Below are 22,260 nucleotides of genomic sequence, written 5' to 3' on the forward strand. Positions count from 1 at the left end.
CTGAATTTTGTCACTCTTTCAAAATAAGAGTTGTCATCCGTTCTCGTTCTGTCCAGTAAACTAAATTAATTATGAAAGTAAAAATGCTAGAAAGTATGCAGTTATCAACAATCAATATATCTTAGTTAATTATCAAACATGCGTTTCCAAAAGTGAAAATAATTAAGTGATATTTGTTTAGATTTTATTTTGTACATTTTAAAGGTAGAGAGCGATATGACATAGATCAGGGACTCCGGAAGGGGAACATTGAGTCCCTAGAGAAAGCAAGTACAAGATGGGTGTCAGGGATGGAGTGGTAGTATTATAAGGAGAGATGTACTTGGAAATCAGAGGAGGAATGGAGATGGAAGGAAAAAGAGAGGGAGAAGAGGTCTAAGAGAGTGAGCTTGAGTTGGATAAAAAAATGGTGGGAAAAGGGTGATGGTTTGTCAAAGAAGAATGGTAGAAAGTGTAAGCAGAAGACAGGAGGATAAATGGAAGTGAATGAGGGTAAAGTTATCGGAGACCGGGGTATGCACCAAGGATCAGGATGAAGAAGAGTCTGACAGTAGGAGTGAATTTCCTGAACTCTTGCCTTTTGGCTGATTCATTTGTGGTTTCATGGTGGGTGAAAAAAAAAATAGTTGGGTCATGTGGAATCGGTGAGGGTAACTAGAAGTGGTCTAGTGATAATTGTTTGTGTTTCTGTTGGGCCAAGGAAGAATGCGCTCGAAGTAAAACGAATGGGGGCAAGAAAAGTGAATTGTTTCGTTCTCAAGAAAAGGGCACCAATGAAAGCAGTGATAACTTGGGTAGCAGTAGATATAAATGTTGACCAGCTGGGGGCAAAGATTCCCGGTGTATGCGATGTTCGTCGTTTGATGCGACGCAGACAGGGTGGCGAGAGTGGGGATTCATTGTCTGTTCTATTGAGTTTTGAAGTTGAGTCTTTGTGAAGTTAAGATACAAGTTATCCTGTATGAGTGTATGTGCCGAATACATTAAGATGTTACAGGTGTCAAGCTTATGGGCATGTGGCATTAGTGTTTAGGAGGGAGGGTCCATTGTGTGAGAAATGTGCAGAAGGGCATGAGACAAAGGAATGTGTACAATTGGGGAAAGTAGTGGAATGTGTTAATTGTAGGGGTGCCCATGGAGGATCAGAAATGTCCCGTGCTAGAGAGGCAGGTTGAGGTATCCAGGGTTAGAATAGAGCAGAAGTTGTCATGCTGAGGCAGTGAAGAAAGTAGAGGAAGATGGGTTAAGGGGGAGGAGTGGTGAGTAGTAGAGATGTACCAGTACAGAGGGATAGGCCAAAAAGTGAAATACATTTCAGTAAGATTGGATTTTTAGCATTTAAAGCAATGGTTATCAATTGTACTGCAGGGACGGAGCGGAAGTCTCCGAAAATTGAGGTTGTGGTGGCAGATACAGAGGTATTTGACTTACAGGATGTGTTAAGTGGCGATGTCCCATCCTTTCAGGGTGATGGCATGATGTAGGAGTAAATACATTTAATTAGCAGTAGGAGGGTGTCAATTTTATTTCATATAATTTTGAAATTAGTGAGTATAGTGTTAGATGGTAGGGTATTTATTTAGTACATTTTTCTTTTCAAGTAAAGTATAAGGTAGTTGTACTCCAGTCTAGTAGGTGGCGGTAATGCAACAAATTGGATGCTAACCGCTGTTAAACCTCAGAAGAAGAAGACACCATAGATCAGAGATGGGCAACTCCAGTCATTGGATGCCGGAGTGGTGTCACACTTTCCTCCATCCCTAGCTGATTAAACTAATTGTATTCTAAGCTGAAGACCATGATTAGTTGATTATTGGAGTCAGATGTGTTAGCTGGGACAAAAGTGTGACACTAGTCAGGCTCCCGAGGACTGGAGTTGCCCATTCCTGATGTAGATGCTGAAAGTAAACAGCAGCATAGTAGGTCAATTTCCTCAACAATAGCGTTTAAGCGCAACTTCTCCTCTGTTTTGGTCCCGTGCACATACTGTGTGAAAGTGAAGTTGTGCATCTCACTCACCCCAATATCTGCAGTGCTGCTCATGGCAACATTTCACTGAGTCTACCTTCAAAATGTTTTTGTGTCTGTGCATACTCCTATCTAATGGACTGTAAAAAAAATAACCGTACATCATATCTCAATAAAAGTTTCATTGTACTCTGTAGCACCCATATAATATGAAAACATTTACATCCCCCTGAACCCCTTTTTTTAATATAGAGAATGTACAGGGACAGTTTTGTAAGTAAAAAATGTGTTATCCTTCACAAAAATGAAAATAGTGTGCTCTCATGGGAATATATATAGAAGGCCTTTATTTAATAGTAAAAAGCAGATTAGTATTCACAACTCTGACTGAAGGCATAGCCTGACAGAGAGCATCTACTACATTGTTTTAAAGATTCTATTGTACAGTATGTTCTAAAGCACCACCAACCAAAAGACATTGTCTATTTTAAACGTAAAGGAGCAGTTCTCTTTTTTAGAACCAAATCTCTATTTTTGATGTTAATGGCATGTTATAGAAGGGTCCAGGCACCTTTTTTGTGATTTCACATGTTTGAGAAACTTACACTAAACAGCAAATCACTTCCCCGTTGTGTAGTATGGGGGCCATGAAAAAACATGAACAAAGGCTCCAAAACCCCCCAAATATGTCATTTTATTAATGGCAATGCTCTCAGTATAGTGATGCAGGTCTTTAGATATCATGACATTCAGAACTTTATCCACAACATTTTGTTGTGACTCCAGCAATACCTCTGTCCATTCTACATGTAACTGCCAAAATAAAGGAAAGTCTTGAGTAAACAAGAGATACAAAGTATATAGGGAGGAGGTGAGGGCCCTGGGAGAGTGGTGCCAGGAAAATAACCTCTCACTCGACGTCAACAAAACAAAGGAGCTGATTGTGGACTTCAGGAAACAGCAGACGGAGCACGCCCCTATCCACATCGACGGGACCGCAATGGAGAAGGTGGAAAGCTTCAAGTTCCTCGGCGTACACATCACTGATGTTCTGAAATGGTCCACCCACAAAGACAGTGTGGTGAAGGCGCAACAGCGCTTCTTCAACCTCAGGAGCCTGAAGAAATTTGGCTTGGCACCTAAAACCCTCACAAACTTTTACAGATGCACAATTGAGAGCATCCCGTCGGGCTGTATCAACGCCTGGTAAGGCAACTGCACCGCCCACAACCGCAGGGCTCACCAGAGGGTGGTGTGCTCTGCCCAACGCATCACCGGGGGCAAACTACCTGCCCTCCAGGACACCTACAGCACCCAATGTCACAGGAAGGCCAAAAAGATCTTCAAAGACGTCAACCACCTGAGCCACGGCCTGTTCACCTCGCTATCATCCAGAAGGCGAGGTCAGTACAGGTGCATCAAAGCTGGGACCGATATAAGCCATTCTTCAGTCCATCACTAGCCGGCTCCCACCCGGTTACGCAAGCCTTCACCTTAGAGCAGCAGCCTCTATCTACAGACTTGGAATCACTGGCCCCTTCAATAATGGAACACTTGTCATTTAAATAATGTTTACATACTGCTTTACTCTCTCATATGTATACTGTATTCTATTCTATTTTAGTCAATGCCATTCCGACATTGCTTGAGCTAATATTTATGCATTTTTAAATTCCACGATTTAACTTTTAGACGTATGTATTGTTGTGAATCATTTTTAGATATTACTGCACTGTTGGAGCTAGGAGCACAATCATTTTGCTACACCCGCAATAACATCTGCTAAATGTGTATGTGACCAGTAAAATTTGATTTGATATTGAAAGCATGGGGTGCTTCCACACAGGAAGTTCCAGACACTTGTAGAATCTATGCCAAGGAGCATAGAAGCTGTTCTGGTGGCTCGTGGTGGGCCAATGCCATATTAAGATGCTTTATGTTGGTTTTTCCTTTATTTTGGCAGTTATGTAGCAGCAGGCTACACAGAAAATGGAACAGCTGGATGAGGGAAATTACTTGCGCAAGGTTATATAACATTGTGGATAAAGTTCGAAATGAACTAAAAGTACACGTTTGGGTGTTTTTGGAGCCTTTGTTCCTGCTTTTTTAGGGACTGCATACTACACGAGGATGAGGAAGTGATTTGCCGTTTGTGTTAAGTTTCTCAAAAACATGCAAAATCACAAAAAGGTGTCTGTACTCTTCAAGAACATGCTATTTACATCAAAAATAGAGATTTGGTTGTAAAAAAGTTAACTTGTCCTTTAAGTAATCTTCTGAGAATCAGGCACTTTCATGAAATTTGTGACGATTCCTCAGGTGACTTTTAAGTAGTGGATTATTTCTAAAGCATCTGCCACAGAATTTGCACCGATACGGTTTCTCTCCAGAGTGAGTGGTCAGGTGTTGTGTCAGGTTGCCTGGGGTGGCAAAGCAATGTCCACATACAGTGCACTTGAAAGGTCTCTCTCCTGTGTGAACCGCTGTGTGTCTGGTCAGTTCTTCCTTACGCTTGAAGCTTTTGGGACACTGCTTGCAACCATGTGGTTTCTCACCTCTGTGAGTCCACATATGCGTTTCCAGTTGTGTCTTCTGGTCAAAGTCTTGCCCACAGTCCTTACACCGATATGATTTCTCCCCTGTGTGGAACTTCATATGTGCTTTCAAGTATCCATTACAAGTGAAACTTTCTCCACATTCTTTGCACTGAAATGGTTTCTCCCCAGTGTGCAGTCTCATATGCAATTTCATATATCCCTTAGTTTTGAAGCATTTCCCACATTCTTTGCATTGATACTGTTTCTCCCCTGTGTGAGACACCATGTGGGTTCTCAGATTAGCATCACTAGGGAAGCATTTGCCACAAACATTACAAGTACGTGTTGCTTTTATGTGGGTTTGCAGGTGATCTGTCAGACTTGCCATGGACTCAAAGACTTCTTCACACACACCGCACATTTTCGTATGCTTTGTGTGTACATTTTTCACATGGTTAACTAAAGGACCAATGTACACAAATGTACTTCCACACAATTTGCAACAATAAGGGGAAGTATTTGTGATTGCCCTGCCTCCAGCAACGGTATGGAAGCTTAGTTCTTTCTTTGCCCATTTTCTGGATGATTCCAGTGGCTTTGACCCTGACGGTTGTCCCCCACTCTCAACCTCGTTGTCACTTCCGCTGTTTTCACTCTGAGCTGCAGAACAGCCTAGATATCCTTCTGATAGGGACTGAGAGGCACTGGTTGCTTCCGATACTGTGTAGTCCTCTCCATCAGGCTCAGTTTTGATCTCTTTAGGAATGAGGATGCATAACACATCATCCTCTTTGCTTTCGAAAGTGTGGCTTGAGAAATCCATTTGATAGGGCGGATAAGGTGGGTTACTGTCTCTTTCCTCAAAGACAGTGAATATGGAGTCGTTGGTATCAGTTTCAAGCTGCTCTTCCTCCTGATTTGTACCGATTTCCTCTTGTTCATCTTTAATCTGTGTGGATTCTGGGTCCTTCTGCCCCAGATTGGGGCCCCACTTCTGCTCACCGTGCTGCCGCTCAGGGGGTTTCTCCTCTTCAGAGACTGGGAGCGTGAGCTGCTGGGGGTCTAGAAAAAAAAGTGGGGAAAGGGATAAATATGTGATCAATACACATTAGTATTTTATTTATTTACTTTTTACCACTTTTCTCCCCAATTTCGTGATATCCAAATTGGTAGCTACAGTCTTGTCCCATCGCTGCAACTCCCGTACGGATTCAGGAGAGGCGAAGGTCAAGAGCCATGCTTCCTCCGAAACACGACACTGCCAAGCCGTACAGCTTCTTGACACACTGCATGTGCCCGGCCCGCCACAAGAGTCGCTACTGCGCGATGGGACAAAGACATCCCGGCCGGACGATGCAGGGCCAATCGCCTCATGGGTCTCCTGGTTGTGGCCGGCTGCGACACAGCAGGGGATCGAACCCGGTTCTGTAGTTATGCCTCAAGCACTGCAATGCAGTGCCTTAGACCGCTGTGCCACTCAGGAGGCCTGATCAATACATATTTGACCAATTTTTATTTAAATAACATAGGCCTATCCAGTGTTGTAGTACTCAAGTCCAGAACACGATTTTCATGACTCAATTCGGACTTGAACAGTAGTGACTTTGTTGTCAGAAATTCTCTCTCCCTTGCATTATTCAACATGCTAGCTACAACAGCAAATGTCAAATAGCTACTTTATTTGCTGCTAGCCTTACCAATGTGCAAGACAGTAAAAGACAGTTCAATGTCCACGCACCAGTCCGTCTAAATCTGAACCAATCATAGACATCTGTGTTTCACAAGTTGACAGCACAGTACAACAGAGTACAATACAGTAGAGCACAGAGTACAGTAAAGTAGAGTATAATAGAGTACAATGTACTCTACTGAATTAAACTCTACTTTACTGTACTCTACTGGGCTGTACTGAACTGTGCTGCTGAAACGTGTGAAACGCATCTGAATGAATCAGACGTCTAGGCTTTGGTCTGATCCGGACCGACCAAATGTGTACTTGTTTAGGGTGGAGCTCATTAGAATAATACCCAGTTTTCTTCGTTTTTTAAAAACATTTTGGTCATTCAGCAGACGCTCTTATCCAGAGCGACTTAGTCAGTGCATTAAACTAAGGTAGATAAACAACATATCACAGTCATAGCAAGAAAAAAATGTATTTAACTGTTACTAAGAATGTTATTGTAGTTGAAGTGGTCTGTTGGTTTATTCTGTAGGTTGGATTCCTTTGAACATCATAGCGGCCATACTGCAGTCTTCAGTTTGGTCAGTTTTGCTATTTTAAGTGGAATTAAAAAAAACTATGTTGAATGTGAAATAATGCTTTCTTCATTGACATGTATACACCTCATTTTCTAATATTGCTATGGGAACAGCCAAACAAAGGAAGTGATGGATTCGACTTCCGCTTTACTTCCCTAAACTTGCCAGGGTAAATTATTTGAAAAAGAGTTAATTTACAGAGTATTAAAGCCAAGTAAACAAATATAAGTATAATTTTACTTCATTCAAGTTCGCTAACGTTAGCTAGACTTACCAGTAGGCTAGTTCTGTTGTGATAATAATGTAAGTTGTGTTGTGTCAGAGTTAAGGCCCGGGCCATCCACCAAGCCAATAACTATAACGATAAACTAACTATAGGCTACATAACTATAAAACGCTGGTGAGCAGCCACACTACACCTGTCAATCAACTGATCAAGGCACCCTACTGCACATTTACTATTAATAAGGTGGTAACAAGACCATTCATGAGGTCTCTATCGCACAAATACCTGTTCAGACCATTCTGTGATTTCAGGGTGTGTTCCTTGTCATAGTAACAACTGAAAATAATACTTCAATGTTAATGTAGGCCTAATGAAAATAATATAGTTACTTGTATTTAAATGTAGCAATTCAACAACAAATGCCGTTTAGCCTGTGCATCTTTTACAGCATGCCATTGTGGTTTGCAAGGGATTTCCATTTTGATCATGGTTGTCAATTCCTGTGGGTCTTATTTTTCACTGTGCTTATCTCTGTATGTCCTGTGCAACTATTTGTCATATTTCCAGCAATTAACAAAAGCAAGCATGCTTCTTTCCCCGAATAGGCTATTAGACCTAGTATTAAAAAGTCTCTAAATAAATGTCCTGTTGCTTTTGTAGCCTATAGCTTTTCCTGGGATTTCACCAGAAGAGGAATGGCCTTTTGCGGAGAGGCATGTGTAGCCTATAGTCTGTTGCGCATGGGAACAGCTGGAAGAGAGAGACTTGTGATGTGTAGTATGAAGCTAAATATTAGCTAGATATTAGGTATTTATTAGCTAAATATTAGGGTTATAGGCCAAATATTTACCTGACTAAGTGCAAGAAAAATAAATGAACAGATTTTGAAATGGCAGATCTGTAGTCCGTTCCCCCAGGTTGCGCTCTGTGGTCCCCAGGCATGCAAAGCTCCACTATTGATTAGGCCTAGCTTTTTAGAAAAAAAAAATATTATACCTGGGCTACAACAACAGTGCAATGAAGAATTTATTATTGTTATCAAATTAGTCATTATTGTCCATAGGATGTAAACTTCAATGATGTACCATAAAGTATGAAAATGTATGCACTCACTACATACCTACCTACCGTAAGTCGCTCTGGATAAGAGCATCTGTGAAATGACTCAAATGTAAAAAAAATATATATAATAATAATGTAGGCTAATTTGAATAACTGCTCACTCAAACCTAGTGTTTTGTTTCATGCTGAAATAACTGCATAGGCCAACAGCCTAGGCCTGATTATGCAACCATTTGGAGCAGTGTGGGTCTATTCCAGTGGAGGCTGCTGAGGGGAGGACGGTTCATAGTAATGGCTGGAATGGAGTCAATGGAATGGTATCAACCACCATATGTTTGATACCATTCCATGGACTCCATTCCAGCCATTATTATGAGCCTTCCTCCACTCAGAAGCCTCCACTGGTCTATTCTCAACAGTTTAGAAGGTCCAGAAAGGTACATTAGCAGGCCACTCATATGGTGTAGGCCGTTCTGATGGTGCCGGAGGGGATGCCTGCTGTTTTACTGGCTCTTAACAAACCATGCTATTTTGTTTGTTTTTTCACGTTGTTCGTAACTTATTTTGTACACAATGTTGCTGCTACCGTCTCTTATGACCGAAAAGAGCTTCTGGACATCAGAACAGCAATTACTCACCTCAAATTGGACGAAGAGTTTTTTTTTAATGAGTCGGACGGGAAGGATATACTCCAAACACCCGAACAGGCACACATCCCTGTCATTCGCTTGAGAAACTGATATTTCGAGGAAAGAGATAGCTAATCTGCCTTTTCCCTCCGTACTGCTAGCTAATGTTCAATCACTGGGAAAAAAATGGGACGAACTGAAAGCACGTATATCCTACCAACAGGACATTAAAAACTGTAATATCCTATGTTTCACCGAGTCGTGGCTGAACGACAACATGAATAACATACAGCTGGCGTGTTATACACTATCAGCAGGATAGAACAGCAGCCTCTGGTAAGACACGGGGGGGCTATGCATATTAGCTGTCTACATACTAGAGGTCGACCGATTATGATTTTTCAACGTCGATACCGATTATTGGAGGACCAAAAAAGCAGATGCCGATTAATCAGCCTATTTATTTATTCATTTATTTGTAATAATGACAATTACAACAATACTGAATGAACACGAATTTTTACTTAATATAATACATCAATAAAATAAATTTAGCCTCAAATAAATAATGAAACATGTTCAATTTGGTTTAAATAATGCAAAAACAAAGTGTTGGAGAAGAAAGTAAAAGTGCAATATGTGCCATGTAAAAAAAGCTAACGTTTAAGTTCCTTGCTCAGAACATGAGAACATATGAAAGCTGGTGGTTCCTTTTAACATGAGTCTTCAATATTCCCAGGTAAGAAGTTTTAGATTGTAGTTATTATAGGAATTATAGGACTATTTCTCTCTATACCATTTGTATTTGATATACCTTTGACTATTGGATGTTCTTATAGGCACTTCAGTATTGCCAGTGTAACAGTATAGCTTCCGTCCCTCTCCTCGCCCCTACCTGGGCTCGAACTAGGGACACAGACAACAGCCACCCTCGAAGCATCGTTACCCATGGCTCCACAAAAGCCGCGGCCCTTGCAGAGCAAGGGGAACAACTACTTCAAGGTCTCAGAGCGAGTGACGTCACCGATTGAAACGCTATTAGCGCGCACCCCGCTAACTAGCTAGCCATTTCACATCGGTTACACTAGCCTAATCTCGGGAGTTGATAGGCTTCAAGTCATAAACAGCTCAATGCTTGAAGCACAGCGAAGAGCTGCTGGTAAATGCACGAAAGTGCTGTTTGAATGAATGCTTACGAGCCTGCTGCTGCCTACCACCGCTCAGTCAGACTGTCTATCAAATCATAGACTTAATTATAATATAATAACACACAGAAATATGAGCCTTAGGTCATTAATATGGTCAAATCCGAAAACTATCATTTCGAAAACAAAACGTTTATTCTTTCAGTGAAATACGGAACCGTTACGTATTTTGTCTAACGGGTGGCATCCCTAAGTCTAAATATTGCTGTTACACTGCACAACCTTCAATGTTATGTCATAATTATGTACAATTCTGGCAAATGAATTACGGTCTTTGTTAGGAAGAAATGGTCTTCACACAGTTCGCAACGAGCCAGGCGGCCCAAACTGCTGCATATACCCTGACACTGCTTGTACGGAACGCAAGAGAAGTGACACAATTTCCCTAGTTAAAATAAATTAATGTTAGCAGGCAATATTAACTAACTATGCAGGTTTAAAAATATATACTTGTGTATTGATTTTAAAGAAAGGCATTGATGTTTATGGTTAGGTACACATTGGTGCAACGACAGTTCTTTTTTCGCGAATGCGCTTGTTAAATCACCACCAGTTTGGTGAAGTAGGCTGTGATTCGATGAGAAATTAACAGGCACCGCATCGATTATATGCAACGCAGGACAAGCTAGATAAACTAGTAATATTATCAACCATGTGTAGTTAACCTGTTAGGGCTAGGGGGCAGTATTGACACGGCTGGATAAAAAAACATACCCGATTTAATCTGGTTACCACTCCTACCCAGTAACTAGAATATGCATATACTTATTACATATGGATAGAAAACACCCTAAATTTTCTAAAACTGTTTGAATGGTGTCTGTGAGTATAACAGAACTCATTTGGCAGGCAAAACCCTGAGACATTTTCTGACAGGAAGTGGATACCTGATGTGTTGTATTGCCTTTAAACCTATCCCATTGAAAAACACAGGGGCTGAGGAATATTTTGGCACTTCCTATTGCTTCCACTAGATGTCACCAGCCTTTACAAAGTGTTTTGAGTCTTCTGGAGGGAGATCTGACCGAACAAGAGCCATGGAACGATGATGTCCCATTAGACACCTGGCGCGCGAGTTCATGTTGGGTACCCTCGTTCCAATACGTTATAAAAGAGTATGCATTCGTCCACCTTGAATATTATTCATGTTCTGGTTAAAAAGGCCCTAATGATTTATGCTATACAACGTTTGACATGTTTGAACGAACGTAAATATATTTTTTCCCCTCGTTCATGACGAGAAGTCCGGCTGGCTTAGATCATGTGCTAACAAGACGGAGATTTTTGGACATAAATGATGAGCTTTTTTGAACAAAACTACATTCGTTATGGACCTGTGATACCTGGAAGTGACATCTGATGAAGAGAATCAAAGGTAATGGATTATTTACATAGTATTTTCAATTTTAGATCTCCCCAACATGACGTCTAGTCTGTATCGCAACGCGTATTTTTCTGGGCGCAGTGCTCAGATTATTGCAAAGTGTGATTTCCCAGTAAGGTTATTTTTAAATCTGGCAAGTTGATTGCGTTCAAGAGATGTAAATCTATAATTCTTTAAATGACAATATAATATTTTACCAATGTTTTCTAATTTTAATTATTTAATTTGTGACGCTGACTTGACTGCCGGTTATTGGAGGGAAACGATTTCCTCAACATCAATGCCATAGTAAAACGCTGTTTTTGGATATAAATATGAACTTGATAGAACTAAAAATGCATGCATTGTCTAACATAATGTCCTAGGAGTGTCATCTGATGGAGATTGTAAAAGGTTAGTGCATCATTTTAGCTGGTTTTATGGTTTTGGTGACCCTGTCTTTGACTTGACAAAACATTACACACAACTCTTGTAAATGTACTGTCCTAACATACTCTAAATTTATGCTTTCGCCGTAAAACCTTTTTGAAATCGTAAAACGTGGTTAGATTAAGGAGATGTTTATCTTTCAAAGGGTGTAAAATAGTTGTATGTTTGAAAAATTTGAATTTTGACATTTATTTGGATTCAAATTTGCCGCTCTTGAAATGCACCTGCTGTTGATGGAGTGCACCACGGGTGGCACGCTAGCGTCCCACCTAGCCCAAAGAGGTTAACTAGTGATTATGTTAAGATTTTTATAAGATAAGTTTAATGCTAGCTAGCAACTTACCTTGGCTTCTTGCTGCACTCGCGTAACAGGTAGTCAGCCTGCCATGCAGTCTCCTCGTAGAGTGCAATGTAATCGGCCACAATCGGTGTCCAAAAATGCCGATTACCGATTGTTATGACAGCATGGAAATTGGCCCTAATTAAATCGGCCATTCCGATTAATCGGTCGACCTCTACTACATACTACAACAGACCGATGCTGGCACTAAAACCACACTCAATGAGCTGTATAAGGCCATAAGCAAACAGGAAAACGCTCATCCAGAGGCGGTGCTCCTAGTGGCCGGGGACTTTAATGCAGGGAAACTTAAATCAGTTTTACCTAATTTCTATCAGCATATTAAATGTGCAACCAGAGGGAAAAAAAACAACCTCTGGACCACCATTACTCCACACACAGAGACGAGTACAAAGCTCTCCCTCGCCCTCCATTTGGCAAATCTGACCAGAATTCTATCCTCCTGATTCCTGCCTACAAGCAGAAATTAAAGCAGGAAGCACCAGTGACTCGCTCAATACGAAAGTGGTTAGATGACGAGGATGCTACACTACAGGACTGTTTTGCTAGCACAGACTGCAATATGTTCCGGGATTCCTCCGATGGCATTGAGGAGTCACTGGCTACATCAATAAGTGAATCGATGACGTCGTCCCCACAGAGACTGTATGTACATACCCCAACCAGAAGTCATGGATTACAGGCAATATTCGCACTGAGCTAAAGGGTAGAGCTGCCGCTTTCAAGGAGCGGGACGCTTATAAAAAATCCCGCTAAGGTAACCTGCCTAAATGACTATTTATTATTTTATTTAACTAGGCAAGTCAGTTAAGAACAAATTCTTATTTACAATGACGGCCTAAGAACAGTGGTTTAACTGCCTTGTTCAGGGGTAGAACGTCAGATTCTTACCATGTCAGCTCGGGGATAAGATTTAGCAACCTTTTAGTTACTGGACCAACACTCTAACCACTAGGCTACCTGCCTGACTACTGACCCGTAGCACTCACGTCTGTAGCCATGTAATGGTTTGAAAGGCTGGTCATGGCTCACATCAACACCATTATCCCAGAAACTCTAGACCCACTCCAATTTGCATACCGCACCAACAGATCCACAGATGATGCAATCTCTATTGTACAGCACACTGCCCTTTCACACCTGGACAAAAGGAACACCTATGTGAGAATGCTATTCATTGACTACAGCTCAGCGTTCAACACCATAGTGCCCTCAAAGCTCATCACTAAGCTAAGGACCCTGGGACTAAACACCTCCCTCTGCAACTGGATCCTGAACTTCCTGACGGGCCGCCCACAGGTGGTAAGGGTAGGTAACAACACATCCGCCACGCTGATCGTCAACACAGGGGCCCCTCAGGGATGCATGCTCAGTCCCCTCCTGTACTCCCTGTTCACTCATGACTGCACGGCCAGGCACGACTCCAACACCATCATTAAGTTTGCAGATGACACAACAGTGGTAGTCCTGATCACCAACAACGACGAGACAGCCTATAGGGAGGTCAGAGACCTGGTGCAAGGACAACAACCTCTCCCTCAACGTGATCAAGACAAAGGAGATGATTGTGGACTACAGGAAAAGGAGGATCAAGCACGCCCTCATTCTCATCGACAGGGCTGCAGGTTGAGAGCTTCAAGTTCCTTGGTGTCCACATCACCAACAAACTAACATGGTCCAAGCACACCAAGACAGTCGTGAAGAGGGCACGACAAAACCTATTCCCCCTCAGGAAACTAAAAGATTTGGCATGGGTCCTGAGATCCTCAAAAGTTTCTACAGCTGCAACATTGAGAGCATCCTGACTGGTTGCATCACTGCCTGGTACGGCAATTGCTCTGCCTCTGACCGCAAGGCACTACAGAGGGTAGTGCGTACAGCCCAGTACATCACTGGGGCTAAGCTGCCTGCCATCCAGGACCTCTACACAAGGCAGTGTCAGAGGAAGGCCCTAAAAATTGTCAAAGACCCCAGCCACCCCAGTCATAGACTGTTCTCTCTACTACCGCATGGCAAGCGGTACCGGAGTGCCAAGTCTAGGACAAAAAGGCTCCTCAACAGTTTTTACCCCAAAGCCATAAGACTCCTGAACAGGTAATCAAATGGCTACCCGGACTATTTGCATTGTGTGCCCCCCAACCCCACTTTTACGCTGCTGCTACTCTCTGTTCATCATATATGCATAGTCACTTTAACCATATCTACATGTACATACTACCTCAATCAGCCTGACTAACCAGTGTCTGCATGTAGCCTTGCTCCTTTTATAGCCTCGCTACTGTATATATACTGTCTTTTTATTTCTTTACTTACCCATTGTTCACCTAATACCTTTTTTTGCACTATTGGTTAGAGCCTGTGAGTAAGCATTTCACTGTAAAGTCTACACCTGTTGTATTCGGCGCAAGTGACAAATAAACTTTGATTTAATCTTGCCTGCCTGATTGGGCAACCATTTGGATAAGTTATGGGGTTTTTCTAGGCAGTTTAGTCTACAAGGTCCAGCACATTAGCAGGACAGTAATATTATGTATTTTGTCATGATGTATCAGCTTACAGAAACATGCTAATGCAGATATTTCTAGCGGCGCGCATACTAATTATGATTATGCGCTAGCACAGATAAAGTTGTATAAATAGTTTCCATGTTTGGCTTCAGTGTTTTAAAAGCGTTAGAATTTTTTTTTGTGGATATAAGTGAATGCATGTACATTTAAAATGTGGCTATAGAAACAATTATCAAAAAAACAAGTATTTTCAACATCTGTAAGATACATATTTTCAACGTCTGTAAAATATGTATTTTCAACGTCTTTAAAATATGTGTTTTCAACGTCCGTAAATTACGCATTTTCAACGTCCGTAAATTAAGTCTTTCTCCAGGAAAATATGTGTTTTCAACATCCGGAAAATACATATTTTCAACTGTAATTCATAACAAAATGTTTACCTATTTCGGTGTATGGAAAATACGTATAAAATAAGCATTTCCAACATCATTTTGCTCACTGGGAAGGGACTCGATAATTAAAGGCCCTGGACTTGGTTGATAAGGTCTTGGGACTCGACTCGTTTACTACATTACTGGGCCTATCCATAGTCCTTTGAAACTCATGCAATAAAATGTGTTTTGTTTACAGTTGGATAAATCCCCAAATACTGCTGATTGAAGTTAGCGAATTCAAGTACAACTGAGTAAGCAGTGGGTCTTTACATCAGTAACTAACTACCCGATTCGTTTGATGTAAATCGAAACAAACCTGTTCTATGCAGTTTGAAATCCAGCAGACGTCGAAGACGTTCGTTCTCCTCCTTTGAACGAGAGATTTCTTCCTGGTATTCTGTTATTGTTCTCTCTACCACCCCGGCTATCTCCACAGCCACCGCTGTTAGCCGTTCGGTAATATACACATTGAACAATGCCAGTTTAGACATTTTGAGAGGTATGAACGTCGAGATTTCTTTGTGTTTTGCTAGCTACTTATTTTTTCACCAGAGTTAGAAAATGTATTCCAGATGATGATAATGGTGCTGCTATTTCCCATAATCCTACACTGCTTCCGGTTCCAATTTGTGTTCAGGAAGTTGGGTGTTTGACAGCTGATACAGAAAATAGATCACGGGGACGCTTTCAAAGAAACAAATAAATAAAGGATAAATACCCAGTCATCTTTACAAGCCTGTAACCCAATACACTATGTCAAGGCAATCCAACCGAACCACAGACAGCAAAAAGATGGTAAGGAGTCGCGTTCTGCTTAGCATTCGGCTACTCAATTAATGCTAGGTAGTTAGTAAACAAGCTAACGCTTGGTGGCTAATTTAGACGACAAGCTGCCTTTTATTAACCTCCAAAAAACGGTTTATTATGTTGATCTGATAATGCGTGTTTTGATAAGGTATTAAGGACATATTAGCTTAGCTGTAGTGCAATTTAGATATTAAGTGTGAAATCAACGAATGACAAATACAGGAAGCTACCCTGCTAACTAGTTAGCTAGTATTTCATTAGCTAGCTAGTGAGATGGCAGACACGCTCAGTCACTGCAAGTTAGCTAACTACCAAAATGACAGTAAGTGTTAAAAAAAAGACTATTCAGGCGTAACTACCTTTTGCATTTGCTAAGCATATTAACTATTACCCTGGCATGGATGGCAATTGGCAAGTCATAATATGCCGTATGATATTGGTACTTGTCTTTATGGTAGGTACCTGAACCAAGTCTACATAATTTAGTCAGGCTGGATTAATTTATGGAAGTGCTGCATCTGCAATACAATAAATGATTCACTGTCTTTGAATCAATAAAAGATGTCTGTTGTTTTGAGGTTGTTACACCAGGGGGTGCTGACAGTTAGGTTTTTATTTCTCCCTTTCTTTTCCTGTCTCTCTTCCTCTCTTGTAGAACGCAGAGCTGTTCACACTGACATACGGGGCCCTGGTAACCCAGCTGTGTAAGGACTATGAGAACGACGAGGAGGTCAACAAACAGCTGGATAAGATGTGAGTCTCTTCTTAATAAACTTTCTGCTTAGTCCTCTCACTTATACGTGATCAAGGAAAGGAAACAAGGAGAATAATTGAGGTGTGTGTGTGTGTGTGAGATGTGCACTGTTTTGCTCTTAACCTGTAAATTCTGCCACTCCTCTGTGTTTCATTTTCAGTTTATCCTTTACGCTGCAAATGGACAAAGTGGTGCTACTGCTTTCGGCCTCTGTTTCCCATCAACCTACACCACACTGGCAAATTTTCCATCCCTCTAAAACTTGTCACCAGTAGACTAGTGATTTAATGTGTGTGTGAGATGTAACAGGTGGTCCGTAACCAGGGCAGTAATCACCTTTCACACATCCATGTTAGGAGTCTTCTTCGCTTTCTAAACGTCTCCTGGAATTCACTGGCTCCATCCCCTTCTCTTTTGAGGAACAGAATTTGAAAGGGGGAAAGGGTGGTGTACCCATTGTGAATAATTTGGTGCTGTCAAGTAAAGGTCTATGCTGGCTTAGAAACCTTGAAGGTGTAGTTAACTTTTCCAAAGTAAAAAAATGGCAAAGTAATCTTTTAAGTCTGAGAGGCTGAGAGATGGGGCTTGTGTGATATGGCCTGTGAAGGTATTCTGCTCTTGGCTTAACTAATATACCTACTGTAGCATGGTCTGCCCCAAATATGGTTAATTCGGGTGATGATCTCATCTGACTCCTTTAGGGTCTAGATGCTTCTCTATTGCTCTCTATATTCCCCCCCCCTTTCTTTCAGCTCTGTGTTGAGGTCTGACTAAGCCAGTGTACATGTCTAAAATCTTTACAGGAGATGTGGAATTTCTGCTCTGAAGTGGTCACTTTAATAATGTTTACATATTTTTGCTTTACTCATCTCATGTGTGTGTATATACTGTATTTTAGTTTATTCCACTCTGACATTGCTCATCCTAATATTTATATATTCCTTAATTCCATTATTTTACCTTTAGGTTGTTTGAATTGTTATATATTACTGCACTGTTGGAGCTAGAAACAAACATTTCGCTTCACCCGCAATAACATCTGCTAAACATGTGTATGTGACAAATACATTTTGATTTGTCTAGCATTTAGCACTCATTCTCCTTTACTCACTCTTTTCCCACTCTTTTGTTTTTTTTCCAGGGGATACAATATCGGAGTGCGTCTCATCGAGGACTTCTTGGCACGCTCCAGCGTTGGGAGGTGTCAGGATTTCCGAGAAACGGCCGATGTCATTGCTAAGGTAGTGGGGACGTCCCGGAGCCAATCAGAGCGTGTCCTTGGAACGCTCCCAGAAAGGAGAGGAGAGGGGGAAGAGTGAGATGAAGAGAGAAAGGACAGGGAGAGAAAGAAAGAGGGGGACAAGGAAGAAGAGCGAGAGAGATTGAGATCTGGGAGAGGGAGAGAGCTGGTAAAAAGAGGGAGGGAGAGAAAGAGGTTGACTGTGAGTTAGAGAGTGAGAGTCGGCGTCTGGAATTTGTACTCCAACCTGCAGTAGTCTGCATAGTTTCTGAGCTTTCATAGCTCCTCTCTACTGCTTTTCATTTCTCTGCACTCACACAGGTAGGGAAGCATCCCAGCTATTTCACCGCAAAGCCAACTAGCCCCAGCCCCGTGTGTGTGTGTGAGCTCATGTTCCCCACTGCTTCTTGTCTTTGTTATACGGTAGTCTGGGCCGCACGGTCAACCAACACCTAGGGTGAAACACAACCCTTCGGCCAAATATATTAGTTCACACTGAAGGGATGGCACCACACACACACACACACACACACACACACACACACACACACACACACACACACACGCTTGTGCCTGTGACTATGTGGTCAGACAGTAGTCTGCTGTACGTTACATTGGTAAACTGTTGAACAGCAGGCCCAATACCAAACCACTGCAGACTTTGTTAAGCACAAAACCACTTCTCCTATCTTGTGGTTGAAATGAACCATGTAGAGCACTCTGTCTGTTCTAACAGTTCTGCTAAGTTGTTTTACAGGTGTAATCTTGCATTGTAGGCCTATGGTTCAGTTATATGGAAGGCAGTAGTATGGAATATTGGTCTAGATGATGATCTGTAAGCCGAGATAATCAGCAACCTAGCTATCAGTGACCAGACATGTTCATGGAGACACTCAGCAACTTAGCACTCTGGGCCCGGTTTCCCGATAGCAATGCAACTTAGGCTTAGAAGGGTTTTAACAATGCATCGTTCCTACCATGGCCGAAGATCCAAAATACTGACCACGGATCAGCTCGTAGAGAGATACAGCTTATAGCTGCAAATATTGAGGCGGCTTATTTTAATGATTATGTAGCCTATAGTCATCTCGGTTTTCATTTGAATCATCTTTTTATCCTTCGCTTGTTCAATATCAAAGACATTGGCAACTTTGTATTTGTAGTCAACTTCGTTACAAAGTTATCGGCGGTCACAGAGAAACAGATAAACAGCTTGATTCTATGTTTAGCAGAGATCTTCTGTGTTATAAAGTGGTGTGGAAGGGCAATAAAAGCATCTAACAATGCACTTAGCTGTTCTACGAGTGGTCTGAGGCAGTCGGTAAATAAAGACTGTTTTCAAGTGCAACTTTACTAACGATCGTTTTGATGTAACGATGCTCCCACAAAGGTTCTAACGAGGAACTTAACCTTAAGATTATTTTGGGACACCAGTCCCTGGATGACGGAGCTAGAGACCAGTTGAAAATGTTCCCAGTTAATTCAGATTTCAGCGACGCGACTGCACAACAGGGCAGCTCTTGCTAGCAAGCTTTGATATTGGCTAACAACTAGTGACTTGATCGCTGATTATCTTGACAAGGGGGAGTTCCTGGTAAGGAAAGATTTTACACACCCTGGCCTGTTCAACCCTCTCTCAATATAAAACATGATAATGTCTAAGTGTCGGCATTCAGTGATTAATCTTGTATGAGAGTGATGGTCTCTGTTCCATTATGAATACAGTACATGTAACACCATTGTAACATTAACAGCATCGTGTGATTGTATGTGTATTCCAACAGGTGGCGTTTAAGATGTACCTTGGCATCACCCCCAGTGTGACCAACTGGAGCCCGGCGGGAGACGAGTTCTCCCTCATCCTGGAGAGTAACCCCCTAGTGGACTTTGTAGAGCTGCCTGACAACCACACTTCCTTGGTCTACTCCAACCTGCTGTGTGGGGTGCTCCGAGGAGCTTTGGAGATGGTAAGGAAGGAAGGAGGGAGGGTGTGTGTGTGTCTGTGGTGTGTACGCCAACCTGCTGTGTGGGGTGCACCGAGGAGCTTTGGAGATGGTAAGGAGGGAGGGGGTGTGTGTGTGTGTATTGTGTGTACTCCAACCTTCTGTGTGGGGTACTCTGAGGAGCTTTGGAGATGATAAGAAGGGAGTGTGTGTGTGTATGGTGTGTACTCCAACCTGCTGTGTGGGGTGCTCCGAGGAGCTCTGGAGATGGTAAAGATAGAGCGAGCTTCTTTAGGCTTTTTCACACTATTGAGACAAGCCGAGCCTAACAAAGCTGCACTGTGCTGGTCTGGTTACGTATTCACCATAGAACTGTGCTGAAAAGGACCATGTGAAATTAAAATATCAGAGCATTGTAGTGTGAACATTTTATTTGTGTGATTTATGTTATGTTCATGTCTCATGAGAATAGTTCTCTATTTCCCCTTTCATTTTTAATATCTCCTCTCTCTCCCCAAGGTGCAGATGGCAGTGGATGTGAAGTTTTCTAATATCTCCTCTCTCCCCAAGGTGCAGATGGCAGTGGATGTGAAGTTTTCTAATATCTCCTCTCCTAAAAGGTGCAGATGGCAGTGGATGTGAAGTTTTCTAATATCTCCTCTCTCTTCCTCCTATAAGGTGCAGATGGCAGTGGATGTGAAGTTTTCTCAGGACACTCTGAGAGGAGACAATGTCACAGAGATCCGCATGAAGTTCATCAAGAGGATGGAAGAGAACCTACCGGCTGGGGATGAGTGAGAGAAACACACAGTGAGAGAGAGAAACCTCCACCTCTCCTCTTGCTCTCCAATCATCCATCCTGAATCTGATGTCACTCAGGGGGGTACGGAGAGAGAGAGAGAGAGAGAGGGAGGGAGAGAAAGAGGTATTGGGTAACCCTTCACTGAGAGACTAAAAGAATGGAGACAAGGAAATTAAGTCCTTGGGCGTGTCTCAAATGTATTCTATCTTCCTCTCCTTGTCTCCTTCCCTTCATCTGCACTGGTGTAAAGATAATGGATAGATAGATGGGAGTTAAACTCAGGGAAGGAGAGGACTTGGCCTTTGAGATGCACCGTTTGGTTTATGGAAGGACTTCTGCTGAACTATGATCCTTCACCTTTAATGTCTGCTCATATGACCCCTGACCTTTCCCCTTTAATCTCTGCTCCTGGGATGAGGAACTCCTTGGCCACTTCATCACATATGTTAATTTCTGAGAAAAACGTTGTCCCTTAGATATTGTCTAGTGAAAGTAGTCAGGAAAAGCTCCTGGCCTGTTACAAATGGAAATGTTTTTGATTTTAAATTCTGTTAATTTAATCAATTTCGCATCAATTTATATCACTGAATGGAATGGGATGGTTTCACTACCAAGTGATGTAATGGTTTCACTACCAAGTCAATTGTGTTGTACACGGTGGACCAGATTTTGACATGTTTTGTTTTGACATGTAGTCTTTTTTTTAATATAAGATCATTGAGGTTCTGTTAATGTCTGTGTATAAGATCTTTAATTGTTGTGTCATCTAAGCATTAAATAAATAAAAAAGATACAGCCACATGTATGGCAATGTTCATTTAAGTAGGCTGATACGTCAATCTGTTGAGTTTATTTATGACATATTACAGCTAAAGCTGGTAGAAAACACATGTTGGATGTGTGTGTCCATGAGGGTACATAGTAGGACCTGTGTTCCATGTTAACCTGTTGCAGGTCTCTTCACACACGTAATGAAGTGTCACACCCTTCCCCAGTGCACTGAGGCAGTTATTCCTCTGGAGCTGCTTAGTCCAGTCAAACAACAATTACACAGACCTAAAGGCTCAGATGTTTGTTCAGGCTTCATGGAAACAGTCAGGATGTGTGTGTGTGTGTGTGTGTGTGTCTGACAGCCATGTTTTAGGAACAGCCACTTTATAACAGGCTGTCTGGAACAGGGGTGTGTGTGTGAGTGAGTGGGTGGGGTGTTTGGACTGGGCTAGCAGGACAAGTTGTCATTAAAGACCAGAGGTCCATTCTGCCCGTAACTGACATCATCCAGGAGTCACCAACACAATCGCTTGTTGAGGCAAACCGCTCACCTCGTCAATCACAACAGAGCACACAGGGCTGGCTATACACACACACACACACACAAACGTATTGTTCTGTGGTGTTCCTACAGACAGTAACCACCAGAGGTCGCTGTGGGCATTGCATTCTCCAACACTCACTCCAAAAACATTTCCCTCTGCAGGTCACTCTCATTTTAAGAGTATGATGAAGTTTCCCCTTAGACACTGATCTAAGATCAATTTCTGTTAACCCCTTTAATGGTAAAGCTTATGATTTGTGGTGGGTTAGATGATCCTAGATCTTTGCCTAAAGGCAGCTTTTACCTATAGCTTTGATTCAGGTATTTTTGTTATTGAACGATAGGGATGAGGTTTGAATATGTAGGTTGCTCTGCACATAATGAGTATTAAATGT

General features: G+C 42.0%; 2 protein-coding genes across 4 annotated transcripts; one reads left to right on the forward strand and one right to left on the reverse strand.

Moving 5' to 3' along the window:
• Positions 1 to 2,294: 2,294 nt before the first annotated feature.
• LOC106588825 (zinc finger protein OZF) lies at positions 2,295 to 15,605 on the reverse strand. Its single transcript, XM_014178285.2, has 2 exons — positions 15,321 to 15,605; positions 2,295 to 5,567 (listed from the first exon to the last, which is right to left on the reverse strand). Exons 1-2 carry the CDS (start codon positions 15,493 to 15,495, stop codon positions 4,252 to 4,254), a joined length of 1,491 nt encoding a protein of 496 aa, XP_014033760.1. The 5' UTR covers positions 15,496 to 15,605; the 3' UTR covers positions 2,295 to 4,251.
• tppc3 (Trafficking protein particle complex subunit 3) lies at positions 15,455 to 21,351 on the forward strand. 3 transcript variants are annotated; one of them, NM_001141439.1, is given in 6 exon segments: positions 15,634 to 15,799; positions 16,467 to 16,564; positions 17,707 to 17,806; positions 19,590 to 19,772; positions 20,427 to 20,564; positions 20,663 to 21,348. In NM_001141439.1, coding segments are annotated over 5 exon segments (543 nt in total). In that variant the 5' UTR covers positions 15,634 to 15,757; the 3' UTR covers positions 20,547 to 20,564; positions 20,663 to 21,348.
• The last annotated feature ends 909 nt before the right edge of the window (positions 21,352 to 22,260 follow it).

This window comes from Salmo salar, chromosome ssa27 (assembly GCF_905237065.1).
Source record: "Salmo salar chromosome ssa27, Ssal_v3.1, whole genome shotgun sequence".
In the NCBI taxonomy this organism is placed as follows: domain Eukaryota; kingdom Metazoa; phylum Chordata; class Actinopteri; order Salmoniformes; family Salmonidae; genus Salmo; species Salmo salar.